This window comes from Pan troglodytes, chromosome 11, assembly GCF_028858775.2.
Source record: "Pan troglodytes isolate AG18354 chromosome 11, NHGRI_mPanTro3-v2.0_pri, whole genome shotgun sequence".
In the NCBI taxonomy this organism is placed as follows: Eukaryota; Metazoa; Chordata; class Mammalia; order Primates; family Hominidae; genus Pan; species Pan troglodytes.
Window position 1 is genome coordinate 38,037,994 of NC_072409.2, and position 21,614 is coordinate 38,059,607.

General features: G+C 44.4%; 2 protein-coding genes and 1 pseudogene across 5 annotated transcripts in view; 2 read left to right on the top strand and 1 right to left on the bottom strand.

Annotated features, from left to right (window-relative positions):
- The window catches only part of LOC134807728 (major facilitator superfamily domain-containing 14C-like), a 132,489-nt gene that overhangs the window by 8,336 nt on the left and 102,539 nt on the right, over positions 1-21,614 (bottom strand). The window contains exons 1-2 of one of the 4 annotated variants that reach the window (XR_010148888.1): positions 19,726-20,262; positions 15,524-15,708 (exon numbers count right to left, since the gene is read on the bottom strand). Coding sequence is in view for 1 of the 4 variants with exons in the window: in XM_063788456.1 (XP_063644526.1) it covers position 15,708 (1 nt within the window). In the remaining 3 variants the exon portion in view is untranslated. Of the gene's footprint in view, positions 1-15,523; positions 15,709-19,725; positions 20,263-21,614 lie in introns of those variants that run through there. The other 3 variants (XR_010148892.1, XR_010148891.1, XM_063788456.1) reach the window with 3 other exon arrangements.
- On the top strand, positions 6,923-7,315 carry LOC743312 (prothymosin alpha-like). The gene has a single exon (XM_054658912.2). It carries the CDS (start codon positions 6,942-6,944, stop codon positions 7,272-7,274), a length of 333 nt encoding a protein of 110 aa, XP_054514887.1. The 5' UTR covers positions 6,923-6,941; the 3' UTR covers positions 7,275-7,315.
- Positions 15,789-20,082, top strand: LOC129136004 (proline-rich nuclear receptor coactivator 2-like; annotated as a pseudogene).

Genomic DNA, 21,614 nt, shown 5'->3' on the forward strand with positions numbered 1-21,614 from the left:
GTTGTTCATTCTTTTATATTGCTGAGTAGTATTCCATTGTGTGAACATACCACGATTGGTTGATTAGTTTTCCTGTTGATGAACATTTGGGTTGTTTCTGGTTATGAACAAAGATGCTATGAACACTTCTGAACAGAACTTGTAAATTTAATTTTTTATTTATCTTGGGTAAATGCCTAGTAGTGGATTGCTGGATCATATGGTAAGTGTAAGCTGAACTTGATTAGAAACTGAAGAACAGCTTTCAAAAGTGTACATACCATTTTATAGTCATAACTATAAAACGTAAGCAAAATATAAGACTATCAGAGTTCCTGTTACTCTTCCTCCTCGCTACAATTTGGTGTCATATTACATGACAGAGGCTGTGCCTAATAATTCTCTCTCTTTTTCTCTCCCATGTCATCCTCACCAGGACTCAATAAAATAGGCATTAGTGTCACCCAAATTTTATAGATGAGAAAATGAAAGTACAGAAATAAGAAATAATTTGCCCAAGATCACACAACTTTCAAATTGTGATGCAGGGAATTTTATCTGGTAGCCTTCCTCCAGTACTGCTTTTGTTACAGGAAAGGGGTACCAATCCAGACCCCACCAGAGGGTTCTTGGATTTCATGCAAGAAAGAATTCATGGCAAGTCCATACAGTAAAGTGAAAGCAAGTTTATTACAAAAGTAAAGGAATAAAAGAATGGTTACTGCAGAGACAGAGCAGCCCCGAGAGCTGCTGATTGCCGATTTTAATAGTTTTTCTTGATGATATGTGAAACAAGGGGTCAGTTATTCATGCCTCCCCTGTTTAGACCATATAGGGTAACTTCCTGACATTGCCATGGCATTTATAAACTGTCATGGCGCTGGTGGGAGTATAGCAGTGAGGACGACCAGAGGTCACTCTCATCACCATCTTGGTTTTGGTGGGTTTGGGCTAGCTTCTTTACTGCAACTGTTTTATCAGCAAGGTCTTTATGACCTGTATTTTGTGCTGACCTCCCATCTCATCCTGTGACTTAGAATGCCTTAACTGTCTGGGAATAGAGCCCAGTAGGTTTTAGCCTCATTTTACCCTGCTGCTAATTAAGATGGAGTTGCTCTGGTTCAAACACCTCTGAGACACTTTCATTCATTACACATTACCTCTTCAGGTAGAGCTTTTACTTACAGAGATAGTTATAATATATATTGTAACTATAGTATATATATATTACATAATCTAGTTACTTCACCCTACTGAACAAATGAAAATAATTGCCCTAAATAGATAATTTTATTAATTTGGCACTTGTGCCCTTTGCTCTTCCTAAATTTCCTGGTTATTTTTCAGAGCTTTGGATGCTTAGGTGTATATTTCCAACCTGGGTCATGGATGATTCCAAAGGAGAAAGGATAATTGAAGAACAGCTCTTGCACAGGGTACGGTAACAGTACTCTTAGGTCTTCTCTCAACTTCAAACAACTGGTTTACTGCTTGCCTTAGTCCATTTTCTATTACTTATAACAAAATACCTGAAAGCGGGTAATCTATAAGAAATGAAATGTATTTCTTACTGGTCTGGAGCCTTGGAAGTCGAAGCAGGAAGGGAAACATCTGGTGAAAGCCTTCTTGCTGGGAGACTCTCTGAAGAGTCCTGAGGCAAAGCAAGGTATTATATGGGGAGGGCGCTGAGTGTGTTAACATGCTAGCCCAGGTCTCTCTTCTTCTTCTTATAAAGCCTATTAATCTATTAACTCATTAATCTGTAACCACCCAATGGGTTCATTTTGCCCACTGCCCAGAAAGAGCTGACTTATCAAGACACGGGAATTGCAATAGAGAAAAAGTTTAATTGACATAAAACTGGCTGAATGGGGACCAGAGTTTATTATCACTCCAATCAGCCTCCCCCAAAATTCAGAGGCTAGGGTTTTTCAAGAATAGTTTGGTGGGCCAGGGAATGGGTACTGCTGACTGGTTGAGGATGCAATCACTGGGTTGTGGAAAATGGTCCTTGTGTATGTGGAATCTTCTTCTGGGTGAGGCCACAGGACCATTGCTGGGTCTGGGTGGAGCCATTGACCAGAAATGCAAAAACCTGAAAAGATACCTCCAAAGGGCAGTCTTAGGTTCTACAATAGTGATGTTATCTGCAGGAGTAATTGGGGAAGTTGCAAACCTTGTGACCTCCTGAATAATGGCTGTTAATTTTTTACATCTACAACTTAGCAGAATTCAGGCTCCTCTCATCCTCCTAACCTGGTGGTCTTTCATTAGTTTCACAAAGGCAGTTTGGTTTTGGGGAATAGTTATTATCACTGAAACTATAAACTGTCTCCCAAAGTTAGCTTGGCCCAAGCCCAGGAATAATTGAGGGCAGTTTGGAAGCTAAAGAGAAGATGGGGATTGGTTAGATCAGATCTCTTTTACTATCATAATTTTCTCACTGTTATAATTTTTGCAAAGGCAGTTTCAAATTCATTTATCTATGAATGAATTCATCCATTCATGAGGGTAGAGCCTTCATGATCCAGTCACCTCTTAAAGGGCCCACCTCTCAATAATGCCACATTGGGGATTAAGTTTCGACATGAGTTTTGGAGGGGACATTCAAACCATAGCACTGCTAAAAAGAAAATAGCTACTATATAAAGGAAGTATCTGTGAACTATTTACTACAGAAAAGTTAGCTTACTTATTCTGTAACTATTAGCCCTTGTAATCATATTTCATACAAAAGAGTAAGGGGTATAGAAAGAGAAAAAAAAAGTTTGAATTTTTTTTTCTGGCTTCAGATCACAACTGATATAAATGTGCATGTACTTGTGAGTGTGTGAATGTGTGTATAAGTATGTTTATGTGTATATATATATGGTAGATATATACTAAATTATATACTATATAATTTACTATATACTATATAGTAATATATATACTAAATTATATACTATATAATTTACTATATACTATATTTTTACTAAACTGGTTTTTTTTTTTTGAGATGGAGTTTTTTGCTCTCGTTGCCCAGGCTAGAGTGCAGTGGCACAATCTTGGCTCACCACAACCTCCGCCTCCCGGGTTCAAGCAATTCTCCTGCCTCAGCCTCCCAAGTGGCTGGGATTACAGGCATGTGCCACCACACCTGGCTAATTTTGTTATTTTTAGTAGAGATGGGGTTTCTCCTGTTGGTCAGGCTGGTCTCAAACTCCCCACCTCAGGTGATCTGCCCACCCCAGCTTCCCAAAGTCCTGGGATTATAGGCGTGAGCCACTGCGCCCAGCCTATATTTACTAAACTTGAAAATATATAATATATGCTATATATTATATACTATCTATAGCATAGATATATTTATATACTAAATATATAAATATATCTATGCTATAGATAGTATATAATATATAGTACATATATATTTCATATATAAATATATTTATACTATATACATAATATATATATTTTACTATATATATTTATTATGTCATTAAATTATTAAATGTTATTGAAAAGTGGGCGTTTCATAAATGTACATTGAGGAAAGAATAAATAAGTTTATCCAGGTGACTCTAAGCAAATCCAGAATGTCTCTGCATTTCTCTTCTTGGACTTAAGTTACTTAGAAGAAAAATTCTAGAGGACTGAACTAAATAAAAACGGAAAGAAACTAGAATATGTGACCCCAAAACATGCCTCTTTGACACCAATATTTTTGAGCTAAAGGCAATTAAGCAAACAGAGGAAGAGCTCTTTCTATCCTCCCAGCTTTTCTACCTAAAAACAGGATATACATTCTCCTTCACTGGAAATAACTCATATCAGCTTAGAGATAGCACCAAAGGAATCTTCAAACAAACTTAATAATGACCCATTACCTACCATTCATTTCCCCATATATTTACCTCCCCATAGTTTCCTGCCTTTGGAAGCCTAAACCTGATTTCCTTTGTCTTGTCACTTCTCTTGAATTTTTTTTTTTTATTAAAACATATATATGCCAGAATTCTAAACCACTGCTTTGAGTCACCTTCTGATTATGTTTCCCCTGCGTGATGTACACTGCAGGTGTTAATAAACTTGCTTGTTTTCTCTTGATAATCTGTCCAATTGCAAACTTATGATGTTGAGGATAAATTATATTTCCTCCTTGACATGATCATCTCTAATCTCTGGATGAAGAACTTGCTTAAGGCTCTAGATGTGACACCTCTGGGGTCAGTGCCAATGACTTAGGGAAGATTTGCCCTATATCCTGAGTCTTACAGGCCTTGGCAGCGAAGACTTAGATGCATAGATGAGTATTTTCTCTAGACCAAGGGCATGATTGCTATATTTTCCAAATCCAAATTTAGGACTTATAACCTGAAAAGGAACTTCAGGTTACAAGTTATATTGTAAATAATTCTAAATAATTGCAATTCTTTTTTTTTTTTTTTGAGACGGAGTCTCATTCTGTCGCCCAGGCTGGAGTGCAGTGGCGCAATCTCGGCTCGCTGCAAGCTCTGCCTTCTGGGTTCATGCTATTCTCCTGCCTCAGCCTCCCGAGTAGCTGGGACTACAGGCACCCGCCACCATGCCTGGCTAATTTTTTGTATTTTTAGTAGAGACAGGGTTTCACTGTGTTAGCCAGGATGGTCTCGCTCTCCTGACCTTGTGATCCGCCCACCTTGGCCTCCCAAAGTGTTGGGATTACAGGCTATTTGTTTATTCATTACAAGGCATAAAAAATATGGCCCAGGCGGATCACCTGAGGTCACGAGTTCAAGACCAGCTTGGCCAACATGGTGAAACCTCGTCTCTACTAAAAATACAAAAAAATAAGCCAGGCATGATAGCGAGTGCCTGTAATCCTAGCTACTCGGGAGGTTGAGGTGGGAGAATCGCTTGAACTCGGGAGGCGGAGGTTGCAGTGAGCCGAGATCGCGTCACTGCACTCCAGCCTGGGTGACAGAGCGAGACTCTGTCTCAAAAAAAAATGTATATCTATATCTATATGCCCCAGGAAATGTCCTTAGTCTCTTGTGAGTCTACTTGTATTAAAAAAATTATATTATGGAAAATTCCACACACAAAAATAGAGAATGAACCCCCACATTCCTATCCTCCAGCTTTGACAATTATTAGCTTGTGGACAAACGTGTTTTATCTCTACTCCACTGTTAAGGACTGAATGTTTGTGTCTCCCCCAGATTCACATGTGGAAGCTCTAACCCCCAATGTGACAGTATTAGGAGGTAGGATTACAGCACTTGAGTGCCCAGGCACTCAATAAATTTTTGACAAAGGAATGAAGATATAACTTTCTTCACCCATTGCAGCCTAAAATGCAAGAGAAGCTCTGGGATATTAAAATGAGAAACAGTCTTGGAAAAAAATTAATTTGAGCACACAGAATATTTTCCAGTGTGCACTACAAAAAACATGTAGTCAAAAATATCCATAGAAGTGTTGCTTAGAATGGGGCAAAAGCCCAAGGGAAAACCCACCCTCACAGGGTTAATGAGAATTACAAGCCAGGCTTTAGGCTTGTATTGTAGTCAGGCATCAACCAGCATGCACTGGTGTGCTCTGACTCATTTCCCTGCAGCTGCTAACTAATCGAGGGTCATGCAGCACACTGACCACCTGCTCCCCCATTGCTCCCATAGATAGAATCTGACACTGGACCTTTTTACCCAAGAATTGCTTAAGGTGTTTTTCAGATCCTGAATTCCAGCAGAATGGCTGATGCCAACCGTCTGAAAACCCCTACCAAGAAAACGACTCAGCATCTCCTGGTCCCATCACTTCACTCCCCACTTCTCAACCAGTCAGCAATCCCCATACTTTAGCCCATCACCTGTCCAGACCCCTTAAAATCCCCATCCCCAAACCTCTCAGGGAGGCAGATTTGAAGTTTCCTCTCGTCTTGTCTTCTCGTTCGGCTGCCCTACAGTTATTCAACTCTTTCTCTGCTGCAATCTCCACTGTTCTGGTGCATTGGTTTGTTACCATGCAACAGGCAATCGAACCTGGTGGTCCTATAGCCACATTAAAGTGAAACTGAGAAATAAATAAATAAATGTGAAACAGAGAGGTGTGACTTAGAAATTGTACACATTGGGTGTCACAACTTCCCTATACTTTGTGTTTTCATACTGACCTTGTTCACACTAATAAAGTGCCAACCTTGACTGACTGATTGTGATTCTGATGATGAGGAGGAAGAGGAGGAGAATAGGGATATGGTAAGAAGATTTTAAACCATTCTCTTTTCTCATCTTCCAAGTATTTACAAGTGGCTCAATTTTTCCAAGTATTCCTTTCTTTCTACAGAACTTCCATTAAAATAAAAAACAATTCTAAATCAAGCCTTCTGGACAAGAATTAATGGTTCTCCCTAATATATCCCAAATCGGTGTGTCACCTGGGCAAGTCACCTCTCTCCCAGATTCTTATTTGTCCTACACGTAACTGGGGTTTTGCAACAGATGTTACTCTTCCTTCTCCTTTCCAGGTCTGTTAGAAACTTTATTAGGAAAGCCTGAAAGTAAAATCTGTACTGTTTACATCCAGATAAATGTTTATACTGACTAAATAATTTCCTCAAATCTGGTCACCTTTCTATGGGAAAATTCCTCATCTTAACAGTGTTTCATGCATAAAGTCATTTGGCCTCTTAACTGCATTGTTGGATATTTTTAAGACCAAAAGCTTGCTAAACCCAAAACAGCGAAAGCATTCAGTTGAAAATAAAGTGAAAAGCCACATATGTCTTAGAGGGAGAAAACAGTGCTAATGATTTTAGGCCTTAATAGTTTCAAGATCCCGACTGGCTGCTCTGAAAAGCCATCTTTGCATTGTTCCTTGTCCAGCTCCTTGCTCGCCGCGGCTGCCTCCGCCGCAGACTCTGGCAGCTTTATCGCCGGAGTCCGTGAACTCTCGTTTTCTTTTTAATCCCCTGCATCAGATCACCGGCGTGCCCCACCATGTCAGATGCAGCTGTAGACACCAGCTCTGAAATCATTGCCAAGGACTTAAAGGAGAAGAAGGAAGTTGTGAAAGCGGCGGAAAATGGAAGAGACGCCCCTGCTAACGGGAATGCTAATGAGGAAAATGGGGAGCAGGAGGCTGACAATGAGGTAGATGAAGAAGGGGAAGAAAGTGGGGAGGAAGAGGAGGAGGAAAAAGAAGGTGATGGTGAGGAAGAGGATGGAGACGAAGACGAGGAAGCTGAGTCTGCTACAGGCAAGCGGGCAGCTGAAGATGATGAGGATGATGATGTCGATACCAAGAAGCAGAAGACCGACAAGGATGACTAGACAGCAAAAAAGGAAAAGTTAAACTAAAAAAAAAAGGCCGCCATGACCCGTTCACCCTCCATTTCCTGTCTCAGAATCTAAACGTAGTCACCTTCCAGTATTGAGGCCCGCCCCCCCACCATGGGCAGTGCCACCCACAGATGACACACACTCTCCACCACCCACCCTAAACCGTAAGAATTTGCAACAGGGGAGGAAAAAAGAACCAAAACTTCCAAGACCCTGCTTTTTTTCTTTTTTTCTTTTTTCTTTTTTTTGAGGCAGAGTCTTGCTCTGTAACCCAGGCTGGAGTGCAGTGGTGCGATCTCGGCTCACTGCAAGTTCCTCCTCCCGGGTTCATGCCATTCTCCTGCCTCAGCCTCCCGAGTAGCTGGGACTACAGGCGCCCGCCACGACACCCGGCTGATTTTTTGTATTTTTAGCAGAGATGGGGTTTCACAGTGTTAGCCAGGATGGTCTCGATCTCCTGACCTCGTGACCCACCCACCTCGGCCTCCCAAAGTGCTGGGATTACAGGCGTGAGCCATCGCGCCCGGCCTGCTTTTTTTCTTAAAAGTACTTTAAAAAAAGAAATTTGCTTGTATTTTTAATTTACATTTTATATTTTTGTACATATTGTTAGGGTCAGCCACCTTTAATGATCTCGGATGACCAAACCAGCCTTCGGACCGTTCTCCGTCCTACTTCTGACTTTACTTGTGGTGTGACCATGTTCATTATAATCTCAAAGGAGAAAAAAAAAAAACTTGTAAAAAAAGAGCCAGGCGCGGTGGCTCACGCCTGTAATCCCAGCACTTTGGGAGGCTGAGGCGGGCGGATCACGAGGTCAGGAGATGGAGACCATCCTGGCTAACACGGTGAAACCCCATCTATACTAAAAACACAAAAACTTAGCTGGGCGCGGTGGCGGGCGCCTGTAGTCCCAGCTACTCGGGAGGCTGAGGCAGGAGAATGGCGTGAACCAGGGAGGCGGAGCTTGCAGTGAGCCGAGATCGCGCCACTGCACTCCGGCCTGGGCAACAGAGCAAGACTCTGTCTCAAAAAAAAAAAAAAAGATTGTTTTTCTGTTGTCGTTTTTGCTTTTCTTACAAGTTTTTGTTTTTGTTTTTGTTTTGTTTTGTTTTTGAGAGTTAAGTCTCGCTCTTTCTCCCAGGCGGGAGTGCAGTGGCGCGCTCTCGGCTCACTGCAAGCTCTGCCTCCCGGGTTCAAGCCATTATCCTGCCTCAGCCTCCCCAGTAGCTGGGACTACAGGCGCCCGCCACTACACCCGGTTAATTTTTTGTATTTTTAGTAGAGACGGGGTTTCACCGTGTTAGCGAGGATGGTCTCGATCTCCTGACCTCGTGATCCGCCCACCTCAGCCTCCCAAAGTGCTGGGATTACAGGTGTGACCCACCACGCCCAGCCCTGAAAAACAATCTTATTCCCACCATTGCAGTAACTTTTTTGTGTATGTACTTAGCTGTACTATAAGTAGTTGGTTTATATGATTTGGTTAAAAAGGCCGGCTGGCATGGCGGCTCACGCCTGTAATCCCAGCACTTTGAGAGGCCGAGGCGGGCAGATCATCTGAGGTTGGGAGTTCAAGACCAGCCTGACCAACATGGAGAAACCCTATCACTACTAAAAATACAAAAAATCAGCCGGGCGTGGTGGCTCATGCCTGTAATCCCAGCTACTGGAGAGGCTGAGGCAGGAGAATCGCTTGAACCCGGGAGTCGGAGGTTGTGGTGAGCCAGGATCCGCCATCGCACTGCAGCTTGGGCAAGAGTGAAACTCCGTCTCGAAAAAAAAAAAAAAAAAAAAACTAACTAAAAAACAGGCCAGGCGCAGCGGCTCACACCTGTAATCTCAGGCCTCTTTTTTTTCTGGGAGGCTGAGACGGGCAGATCATGAGGTCGGGAGTTCGAGACCAGCCTGGCCAACATGGCGAAACCCCATCTCTACTAAAAATACAAAAAATTGGCTGGGTGTAGTGGCGGGCGCCTGTAATCCCAGCTACTCGGGAGGCGGACATTGCAGTGAGCCGAGATCGTGCCACTGCACTCCAGCCCGGGCGACAGAGTGAGTTTCCATCTCAAAAACAAAAAGGCCAGAGATAAAAGGCTTCTTTTTTTTCCTTTTTTTTTTTGAGACGGAGTCTCGCTCTGTTGCCCAGGCTGGAGTGCAGTGGCACGATCTTGGCTCACTGCAACCTCCACTTCCCGGGTTCAAGAGATTCTCCTGCCTCAGCCTCCGGAGTAGCTGGAATTACAGGCGTATGCCATCACGCCCGGCTAATTTTTGTATTTTTAGTAGAGACAGGGTTTCACCATGTTGGCCAGGCTGGTCTCAAACTCCTGACCTCATGATCTGCCCACCTCAGCCTCCCAATGTGCTGGGGTTACAGGCGTGAGCCACTGCGCCCGGCCTTTTTTTCCCCTTTTTTTGTTTATAAAGTTGCTGGGGGTTTTTTTGGCCTGTTTGATATATGCGTGAAACAATGTTGTCCAACAATAAACAGGAATTTTATTTTGCTGAGTTGTTCTTTAAAAAATAGTTGCAATATACCAGAGAGAAAAGTAATAAACAAGTAGGCTTTCAAAAATATCAAGGTTATTGGTATTTAAAATCAAACTATGGCTAGGCACGGTGGCTCACACCTGTAATCCCAGCTCTCTTGGGAGGCTGAGGAGGGAGGATCACTTCAGGCCAGAAGTTCGAGACCAGCCTGGCCAACATGGTGAAACCCCGTCTCTACTAAAAATACAAAAATTAGCCAGGTGTGGTGGTGCACATCTGTAATCCCAGCTACTTGGGAGGCTGAGGCAGGAGAACCACTTGAACCTGGGAGGCGGAGGTTGCAGTGAGCCGAGATCACACCACTGCACTACAGTCTGGGTGACAGAGTGAGACTCCATTTCAAAAAATTTTAAAAATAAAATCAAACCATTAGAGTAGTTCAGACCTTCCCCTAACACTTGCAGGGCCCAGACTAAGAATGCAAAAGAAGGCCCAAATATCCTATATCCAGGTATTTAAGTTGCAAATCGAATTAAACTGTCAGAGAAAACATGCTCTATCTTCCTAGCTTGACAAATGCGCCCTTCTAAAACATTAAACTTTTTTTTTTGGCGGGGGGTTGGAGGGGACAGAGACTTGCTCTGATGATGCCCAAGCTGGAGTGCAGTGGCATGATCTTGGCTCACTGCAACCTCCACCCCCCCAATTCAAGCAATTCTCCTGCCTCAGCCTCCCAAGTAGCAGGATTACAGGCATGGGCCACCACACCTAGCTAATTTTTGTAATTTTTTAGTAGAGACAGGGTTTCACCATTTTGACCAGACTGGTGTCAGACTCGCAACCTCAGGTGATCTGCCCACCTCAGCTTCCCAAAGTGCGGGGATTACAGAACATTAAACTTTTAAAATTGGTTTAAAGCTCTATTTCTCCTAAGGTAAAAAAATGGAGCTAGTGCGATGGTGTGCACCTATAAACTCAGCTACCCAAGAGGCTGAGGCAGAAGGATTGCTTGGCTCAAGAGTTTGAGACCAGCCTGGGCAACACAGCGAGACCTTGTCTCAAAAAAAAAAAAAAAAAAGGCAAAATGTCAAGATAATTGAGTGTGATTATGGTTGAATGTGTCTGGATGCTCTGATGATAAGCTGGTGATTAGGGGATGAGTAATAAAATAAAATACATATTGCATGATTATTATTTTTTTGGGCCTTCACTTATGTTATTTTATTTTCCAAGATGGAGTCTCACGCTGTCACCCAGGCTGGAGTGCAGTGGCGCGATCTCGGCTCACTGCAACCTCCGCCTCCTGGGTTCAGGCAATTCTCCTGCCTCAGTCTCCTGAGTATCTGGGATTACAGGCATGCACCACCATGCCAGGCTAATTTTTGTATTTTTAGTAGAGACGGGGTTTCACCATGTTGGCCAGGCTGGTGTCCAACTCCTGACCTCATGATCTGCCCGCCTTGGCCTCCCAAGGTGCTGGGATTACAGGCGTGAGCCACCGCGCCCGGCCCACTTATGTTATTATAATTGAAATCGGCACATAATTTATGCTCTACTGACGGTATAGATGCTTGTTACATCTAGTCCTACATACATACAAATGTAAGAATAGCATGCATCATTGAGTGTTAGAAAATGTTTCTCAGGTGCTATACGCAACTGTGGTGAATACCAAAGTGATTTAAGTACCTCAGGAATCAGAATTGGAATGTGAAAAGAACATGAATGCTCAGCATACCAATATTTCAATTAGGCAAGAGCTAATTGCTTTCATGCTAACCACATGTAAGGATTTGGCAGGCAATTATGTTTTTTTCTTTCTTAAGTGCTTCCTCCTCTGGAATCCTTCCTCTAATTGGAACAGTATCTGCTTTGACATCAGTGGCATACAACCCACAAACTCTCATGACCTTTGTACGCAGGCGCCTTGTGTGTTGGGAGCATAGGTCAAGAGATATCCCTTGGTGAGCAGTGTTGCACATAAGCGTTGGTGTTTAGGGCTTTAGGTCATGCTGTGCCAGCACAGGGCATGGGGTCCTGAGAGACGAAAGCACCATTTGCCGGTAACAAAGCAACATAGGTATTGGGGTGCATAAAATGTGTTGGGGTGCCAGGGTTCACAGCAGGGTCCCTCTTGCCTGGGTCTAAAGGAGATATTGCTGCACTTCATAAACAAAACATTTGTACTAATTATGCCAAGAAAATTCTTTGTTCAACCTGATTCTACCCCTTTTAGGTATCCAATATAATAAATTACAACTCCATAGTATTAAATTAATGTCTTCTTAAAGTAGAATCATAAGAACAGTAGAGAAATATAGTAATAAGGGAAACAATAAATTGGGGTCCTGTTCACTAGCAAATCGTGCCTGTTCTTTGTTGAAAATGTGAAAATTAAGGTAAATAGCATTATTTTCTAAAGCATGTACACAGGGTAGAGCTGTTGTAATTGTGTTTTTGTTTTTTTGCATTTCAAAAACTCTCCTAGGCCGGGCGCGGTGGCTCATACCTGTAATCCCAGCACTCTGGGAGGCCAAGGCGGGCAGATCACCTGAGGTCAAGAGTTCGAGACCAGCCTGGCCAACATGGTGAAACCCCGTCTCTACTAAAAATCACCCATTTTCCCTAGTTCATTCAACAGTGGGATTCCTGTGGACTTATGTTTTCTAGTTTTGTGGGGGAAAATCAGAACTACTTTCCCAGAGGAAGTGAAAGTTAAGCTGAGACTTAAGGAGGTGGCATTCAGCCAGGTGAAGGGCAGTAATCCAGGTAAAGTATCGAACCATATATCCCCCCAATTCTCAGTAGTGCTCAGGGGACATTCCCATTAGTGATGATTCATGTGGCAGTGAGCAGGAGAAGCAGCTGACTACCACGTAGGACAACTGCTGTTTTACTCCTAGCTATCTCTCTTGCCCAAGCAGTAGTATACAAGTGGGCATGTCATATATTAAAAAATATATATTCAATATATGCAAATATGTATCATATATTATTTATATTATATATATCTATAGGTATCCATCTATCTATCTAGGAAACAACATAAGAAATGTAAGAGCTGGTCCCTTGCATTGGAGAAGTTTATACAGCAGTGAAGGATATAAACAGGAGAATCAGACTTAGGGAAAGTGAATAAGGAAAAAACATCACGAAATGCCAGGTGAGTGAGTGACCTGCATCATACTTGCACTTAAAGCTTCGTCTCTTCACTCCCTGAACAACCAGTGAAACAGAAAGCAAGGATAGGGGAACTGGCTAACAGCTGGTTTTAATGTCTTGTCCCAAGAACTCCTTTCTGGCCTGGCACAATGGCTCACACCTGTAATTCCAGCACTTTGGAGGCTAAGGCGGGCGGATCACTTGAGGCCAGGAGTTTGAGACCAGTCTGGCCAACATGGTGAACCCTGTCTCCACAAAAAATACAAAAATTAGCCAGGCATGATGGCGCACACCTGTAGTCCCAACTACTCAGGAGGCTAAGGCATAAGAATCGCTTGAACCTGGAAGGCGGATTTGCAGTGAGCTGAGATTGTGCCACTGTACTCCAGCCTGGATGACAGAGTAAGAGTCTGTCTCTGGGAAAAAAAAAAGAAGTTCTTTCTGATATCCGGAACCCCTTCCGTCAAAAAGAAAAACACCACCAAAAGAAACCAGTCACCCCATTACAGTGTGCAGGTAAAGAGCACTGAGTTAGACTTCTTCCTCCAAGGGCTGGTCCCAAGCTGCAACCTGGACACTCCTATAGCTAGATGCCTGTGGTGTGCAGCGGCTCCCCAGCCCGAGGCCTTTGCGGAGGCTGGGCTCATCCCACTCACCTAGACCTGGTGAAGGGGGAAGGGAGGAGGACCAAAGGTGTGGGGCAAGGGAGGGTGAGGAGAAAGAAGGAAGACAGAGACTACAGCACTCCATGGTCAATGGCATAAAAGAGGGCCGGCTACCTGTTGTCAGGGCCACTATCACAACCTCCTGCTACTCCCATGCATGGGAGGGGCAGGGCTGGGCCTGGGTGCTACCTGGGAGGGGCATCCATCCATAATCTGGATCCAGGCCCCACCTGTGCCCCTTCCCTTCTGGAACTCCCACCCTCACCTGCTTCTCTCTGCTGGGTTCAGTCTTTCCGTCGGGGAAACCTGTGGCACTGTTTGTCTAGGTAAAATCAGGGCCCCGGCTTTATTCTGGGAAGCTCTGAATAATAATTACTAGGGAGAAGAGGGAGGAAGCAACGCGGTAAGTCAAGAAAGGACTGGGCGCTGATGAGGTCCCCGCCACTGTGTTGTCACTGAGCTGTTGTGGTGCTGCTGTCAGCGCACCCGGGCCCACCCAAACCTTTCCATTTCTTACCTACATTTGGTCTCATTCATTCGCATCTAGAAATGTATTCAAATGAAAAACAATCCAGGATATATGCATATGTTAATTTTCAGGGATGTTTAGCAAGGCTATTTGTGGTAGAAAAATTGGAAGCTACATAAATAACTAACAATAGGCGACTGATTCTAAATCATGGAAATTCGTTTAGTAAAATTTTTTTTTTTTTTTTTTTGAGACAGAGTCTAGCTCTGTGACCTGGGCTGGAGTGCAGTGGTGCAATCTCGGCTCACTGCAACCTCTGCCTCCCGGGTTCAAGTGATTCTCCTACCTTAGCCTCCCAAGTAGCTGGGATTACAGGCGCCCACCACCACGCCCAGCTATTTTTTGTATTTTTAGTAGAGACGGAGTTTCACTGTGTTGGCCAGGCTGGTCTCAAACTCCTGACCTCATGATCCACCCGCCTCAGCCTCCCAAAGTGCTGGGATCACAAGCATGAGCCACCGTGCCCAACCAGAATTTTTTTTTTAGACAGGGTCTCACTCTTTGCCCAGAATGCAGCACAGTGGCATGATCATGACTCACTACAGTCTCCAATTCCTGGAATCAACCAATCCTCCTGCCTCAGCTTCCTGAGTAGCTGGGATTACAGATTCATACTACCACCCTTGGCTAATTTGTGTGTGTGTGTGTGTGTGTGTGTGTGTGTGTGTGTGTGTGTGTGGAGATGGGGGTCTGTGTTGCCCAGGCTGGTCTTGAACTCCTGGGCTGAAGCCACCCTTGCGCCTCGGTCTCCTGAAGTGCTGGGATTGTAGGTATGGGCCACCACACCCAGCCTTTTGGTAGAATTTATTGCGCACATTTAAAGTCATTTTATGGGAGAATATTTATGATTGACAGAAAATGCTCACTATAGGCCAGGTGCAGTGGCTCATGCTTATAATCCCAGCACTTTGGGAGGCCGAGGCAGGTGGATCACTTGAGTCAGGAGTTCAACGCCAGCCTGGCCAACATGGTGAAAGCCTGTCTGTACTAAAGATACAAAAATTAGCTGGGCGAGGTGGCCTGTGCCTGTAGTCCCAGCTACTTGGGAAGCTTGGGAAGCTGAGGGGGGAGAATTACTTCAACTCCGGAGGCGGAGGTTGCAGTCAGCTGGGATCATACCACTGCACTCCAGCTGGGCAACAGAGGGAGGCTCCATCTCAAAAAAAAAAAAAAGCCCACTATATATTGAGTAAGGAGAAAGCAGTTTACAAAACAGGTTTTGGCAGGCTTCAGAGAAAACAGGGAGACATAATATGGATGGGCAGAGACAGGAAAGTGGTATCTCTAGGTAGCTGGCTGCTAGGAATAAATTTTATGCCGTGTTATTTTTGCAAAGATAAGAGACAAAAGGATATGTTTTAAATTGCGGGGGTGGTCAGCAGTTCACTCACCGGTGCTTGTGGGCTTTGTTCCCTCCCTGGAAAGGGACGGAGAATTCCACATCCAGAGGGAGCCCTGCCGTCCATGGTTCTGAGCTTGAAGTCACTAGGACTTCTTTCAAACTTGTGTGCCGAGGAGACTCCGATGTTGGCCTCAGTTCCCAGGCTGAACTCAGCAGCTCAGCCCATGAAAACTTCTGTATTGAGACAAAGGAAAGGATCTGTCAGAAAGCAACACCTATTGTCCTGAACTTGACATTAAGAAAGAGGACAAGTGATAAAGAAACTGAAGACAAGTGGTAGAGAGAGGTGTAACATTCCAGCCCCTCAACCTAGAAATGTTAGTAGAATCAACAACAGCTTAATAGACCAAGAGTCAGAATCCCCCAATGAAGATTCTTCATAAGAAAAAAGAAAGAAGACAGGGATATAACTCATCAGCAGCTGCAGGGCAGGCCATGCAAGACGGGGGAAAGAACAAAAATTTTCCAAAAAATCAAAATTGGAACTCTGAACTTTTCAGGTCCCAGCTTACTTTTTAAATCTCAAGCTAATCAGAACTTTGCCAGGGCCAAATGTAGTGAACCTCCATCACCAAGTGTTCTTCCCAAACCACCAAGCTGTTTCCTTTAATTCTTCCGATAAGGCAATAATGACATTTTAACTTAAAACCTTACTTAAAGTACAGGTACAAAATAAGATAAAGTACTAATGTTTACATTTAGCTATGTTTACAGATAGTTGTCAACTGGTCTAAAACAAATACACCAAGGGATTAATGTATTAGTGTAGAACTGTTAATTAGTATAAAAAATAAAATTGACTTCATCTCATTTGTTTTATGTGTTGGGTGCACTGTGATGTAATGATAGCATCAGTGCAACTTGAAGTAACTAAATTAATAATTGTGCTAACTATTAAGGGTTCTCAAATGAGTTGTTGTTTTTTTTTTTTTTTTTTTTGAGACAGAGTCTTGCTCTGTCACCCAGGCAGAAGTGCGGTGGTGCAATCTTGGCTCACTGCAACCTCTGCCTCCTGGGTTCAGGCGATTCTCCTGCCTCAGCCTCCTGAGTCGCTGGGATTAAAGGCGTGCACCACTACGCCCAGCTAATTTTTATATTTTTTGTAGAGACGGGGTTTCACCATGTTGGCCAGACTGGTCTCAAACTCCTGACCTCAAGTGATCCGCCTGCCTTGGCCTCCCAGAGTGCTGACATCACAGGCATGCGCCACTACACCCAGCCTCAAATGAGTAACTTTTAAGTGAAACCATTCAAGTTTAGATTTGGGGACTAGCAAGGGCATCAACTTTTTCTATTGAATGTTGGGGGAAAAAGTAATATAAGATTATTATTCATGGATAATAGATTGCTGAAAGGAATCAGATTGTAAACATCTAGCTAAGACACAGGATTAAGAAGTAGGTAAACTTCTGAAAGTTCAGTATACTAGAAGCACTCAAACCAGTAATATGCCAACAACCTGATGCACTGCCAAAAGAAAATGTGAAGTTTTCCTAATAGTTGCATTTTAGTAAATTGTACAGTGGTGAAACTGGAAAGGGCACTTGGGGTTTATTAGAACGAGGCAGAGTATACCCCAATGTCCCTTTCTCTAAATGCAGTGGATAGGTGTCTGCCAACAAATACACCAAAACCTTTTTTTTTTTTTTTTGAGATGGAGTCTCCCTCTGTCCTCCAGGCTGGAGTGCAGGGGCATGATCTCTGCTCTCTGCAAGCTCTGCCTCCCGGGTTCATGCCATTCTCCTGCCTCAGCCTCCCGAGTAGCTGGGACTACAGGCGCCCACCACCATGCCCAGCTAATTTTTTGTATTTTTAGTAGAGACGGGGTTTCACCACGTTAGCCAGGATGGTTTCGATCTCCTGACCTCATGATCCACCTGCCTCGGCCTCCCAAAATGCTGGGATTACAGGCGTGAGCCACCGCGCCCAGCCCAAAACCATTAAAAAAAAATAAAACATCATTTAACGGTCACTTAATAGCTTTCAAAATACATTTTTATGGCTGGGCACGGTGGCTCACGCCTGTAATCCCAGCACTTTGGGAGGCCGAGGCAGGCGGATCATGAGGTCAAGAGATCGAGACCATCCTGGATAACACGGTGAAACCTCGTCTCTACTAAAAAAATCCAAAAAAATAGCCGGGCCTGGTGGCAGGTGCCAGTAGTCCCAGCTACTCAGGAGGCTGAAGCAGGAGAATGGCGTGAACCCAGGAGGCGGAGTTTGCAGTGAGCCGAGATCGCGCCACTGCACTCCAGCCTGGGCGACAGAGCAAGACTCCGTCTCAAAAAAAAAAAAAAAAAAAAAATTATAACTTGGGGGAAGTGTAAACCACACTAACCACATGACAAAAGACATTATGAAGAAACACATCTTACTGCTCACCGGTAGCACAGGTCATTGTTCCTTAGGAACCGGTCCGCCATATTCTCCACTCGCACAAACCAGCTGGGCACTGCTTTGTAAACGAGGGGAGTGTCTCTCACATCGCCAAGTACTAACCAATAACCGTATCACATACCTCTAATACATATAAATTCAATTCTCTCACTCTCCTGTATAAACACAGAACCCCATCTCTCTATCAGAGACACATATACTACATTCCCAGAATATATAACCCTAATAACCACTTACTGAAAAATACAAGCACAAAGCTCCACAAAACATTCATCCAAACTGCCATGCCCTTGAACACACACACACACTCAATACTCATGGAGTTCCCTACATGCCCTAAATATACCTGCGATTAACTAACACGCCACAAATATGCAAACATGCCACCTCATATCCCCAAATACACATCCAGTCCCACAATACCTGCACATATGTAATCACACCTCTAAATGCTCACACAGAAATAACTCCTCCATTTTCCAAGACACGGAATCATACAAAGTCCACGTCACAACTGCACACATTCATTCTACCAGTCCCCCAGTAGTCATGGATCTGCCCTCACACATTGAAATGGCCATACACAACCCCTGAAAATCGTGAAAAGAAACACACACAATGATGCAACATATCCTAAGCACACAAATGGTCTTCCTACATTCCCCAAATATGTAAACCACAGTGTACATCCACAAAAATAGACACAAGCACTTTCTCTATTATTGCCCACATGCACAACAAGATAATTCTTCCAGATCTGCCAAACATTAGACAAATACAAATCCCTAACATTCATTTCAGAAAACTTATGGAAAATACATCTTCACAACCCAAATCACAAATATCGAACCCCAATTCTTCTTATATACACATATTACACCTCATATCCTCCAAATATAAACACTCACACCTACACACTCTCACAAAAGCAGTTATGAATAGTTATGAATGACCTTCTTTACTTTTCTTTTTTCTTTTTTTTTTTTTTTTGAGATGGAGTCTCGCTCCTACCTTGAAGTGCAGTGGCATGATCTCCTCTCACTGCAGCCTCCGCCTCCCGGGTTCAAGCAATTCTCCTGCCTCAGCCTCCCGAGTAGCTGGGACTACAAGTGCATGCCACCATGCCTGGCTAATTTTTGTATTTTTAGTACAGATGGCGTTTCGCCAAGTTGGCCAGGCTGGTCTTGAACTCCTGACCTGAAGTGATCCGCCCACCTCAGCCTCCCAAAGTGCTGGGATTACAGGCATGAGCCACCATGCCCAGCCCAATTATGACCTTCTTTAATCTGCAATCTCCACACAGACACCACCAACCCACACAGGTGAATACATATTAGATTCTCATCAATTAAATACGCAACAAATTCCAAACTAAGCATTCATATAAACACATTTTCACATACACACAGCCACCCCCACAAATCTCACACCCCCCAAAATGCAAAACAAATCTTTCTCACATTCTCAAGTACACACACTGACCAACTGCCCAAGACGCACACGTGTGTGCAGTAAATTTTAGATATAATACATGTGTAGTCTACAATTTACAAATAATAATATACACTACTTTTTATTTAAATTCCGCATAAGTAAGCGATTCTCATAGAAGCTTTTCTTGACTTTGGCCACACTCTTGCTTCCACAACCAACTTGTGGAACAAGTTGTGAACAGACTATGAGTAAAGGCCTGTTCTTCCACTTTGCAGCTGCTCGTATCATTGACAAACGAGCGTATTAGAGCATGCATGCTGGCTGATCATTCTGATTAAGGCAACAAGCTTCACAACTCACTCAATGAGGTCATCCGTGAGAACTTCACTGATTTTACGAGGACAGGAGCTACTTCTTTGCTGAAATGCATCACGGTTTCAACTGCTGAGGTTTTCCTCAACCTTTTGCATTGTTTGGAATGTGAGCAGCACGGCCGAGACAAACTTTGGGGTTCCCACTGCATTGTTAAACCTCCCCCTTCACTTCAAGGCCAGGCGAGCAAGGGAAAGGAGCACGGCCTGGGCGTCCCGCAGGGCCCCGCTAAGGACCGCTCCCGCCTTGAGCGCAGCCACAGGCCCTCTCTGGCCACAAGGATGGGGTCGCCCCGCAGACACTGGTGACCAGCGGAAGCATGACCAGGAGGCGATTACCTTCTAATCACAAATAACTTTATTTTTAGGTAACACCACGGAGGACGCCATGAGAGCTAAGGCCGTTGGGTAACCGCCCTTTCCGCTCGCGCTGCGTCGTCTCCCTGCCCCGAACCACCGGCAACCGATGCTGGGAGCGGTTGAGGGCGGCGGCTGCGCGCTGGAACCCCGCCCGCCTCGAGGCTTCTGCGCAGGCGCGCGGGGCAGGCCTGGAGCCCGCCCTGGGAGGGCCCCGCAGGAGATGGGGAAATGGAGGGACGCTGGACCTGGGCGCTTCCTGGGGCCAGGTGACGCCTTCTCCTTGGAGCCTCCAAGACCGTCCCTCCTAGAAACGAGAGAGTCTGACCGGGCGCGGTGGCTCACGCCTGTAATCCCAGCACTTTTGGAGGCCGAGGCGGGTAGATCACCTGAGGTCGGGGGTTCGAGACCAGCCTGGCCAATATGGTGCAATCCCGTCTCTACCAAAAATACAAAAATTAGCCAGGCGTGGTGGCGTGCACTTGTAGTCCCAGTTACTTGGGAGGCTGAGGCAGAATTGCTTGAACCCAGGAGGCGGAGGCTGCAGTGAGAGGAGATCACACCACTGCACTTCAAGGTGGGAGCAAGACTCCATCTCAAAAAAAAAAAAAAAAAACTAGTACAGAAGCAACTCACTGACTTGAGTTTGTAGTAGCTTCAGAACAAACTTTCATCATCAGATCCTTTCTGCTCATTTGCAGGATTCCTACCGTCTGTCTCCACGTGATGACACTGAAGAGCCTTCACGTCTATGACGGCCTAGGGCCTCAAGTGCAGAGACTGAGAGCTCTGCCAGACACAGCATGGAGCCGCCATTCCTCTACTGTTCAGTGATTGGGTGGAAGAGCATCTGTCCTCTGAACAGGGGATCCAAGCCCTGAGATGATGTTTCTCAGCAGTCAGTGTGGCCCAGGACTTTCTGTGGGCATGCTCAGAGAGCAGGGGCCAGAGGACTTTTAGCCACCACCTTCTATGGCCAGTCTTCACAAATTACCTTTGGCTAATTTGATTGTCTCTCCTCCTGGGGTCTAGGACTTCAAACACATACAGAAGTGATTGCAGAATTGAAACAAGACACTTCCACAATATACTTTTTGTATCAGTGGCTCAGAAAAAGACTCATTCAAATCCTGTATCAAAGCCATGTGTGAGCATCTTGAAAAAGCATTGACTGACTAACTTGACAAGGGAGGAAGCAAACAAGAATTCTGCCCTTCTTCAGTGCCTGCGTGTGATATTTTGCCTCAACATCCCTCTTATATGAAGTTACTGATTGAAAATCATTTAAGTTTTTGCCCCGTGATAAAAGATCGAGTCCTCAGAAAGATCTCCAAAGCATTTACTGTTTGTTTGGTTTGGTTTTGGTAAGTTTACCATGATTTTGCTTGAATTGCTCTCCGTTGATCTTCTCAGCTAAGATCGAGGTAGAGTTGCACAGCAGAAGAGGGCTGCATGTAAGGAGGCAGCTCTGTCTCGGAGGACAAAAGGCCTGGGAGCATCCAGACAGGCAGTCACTGTGTG

Coding starts and splice junctions, on each gene's coding strand:
- LOC743312 (XM_054658912.2), top strand. CDS start 6,942: ATGTCAGATGCAGCTGTAGACACCAGCTCTGAAATCATTGCCAAGGAC.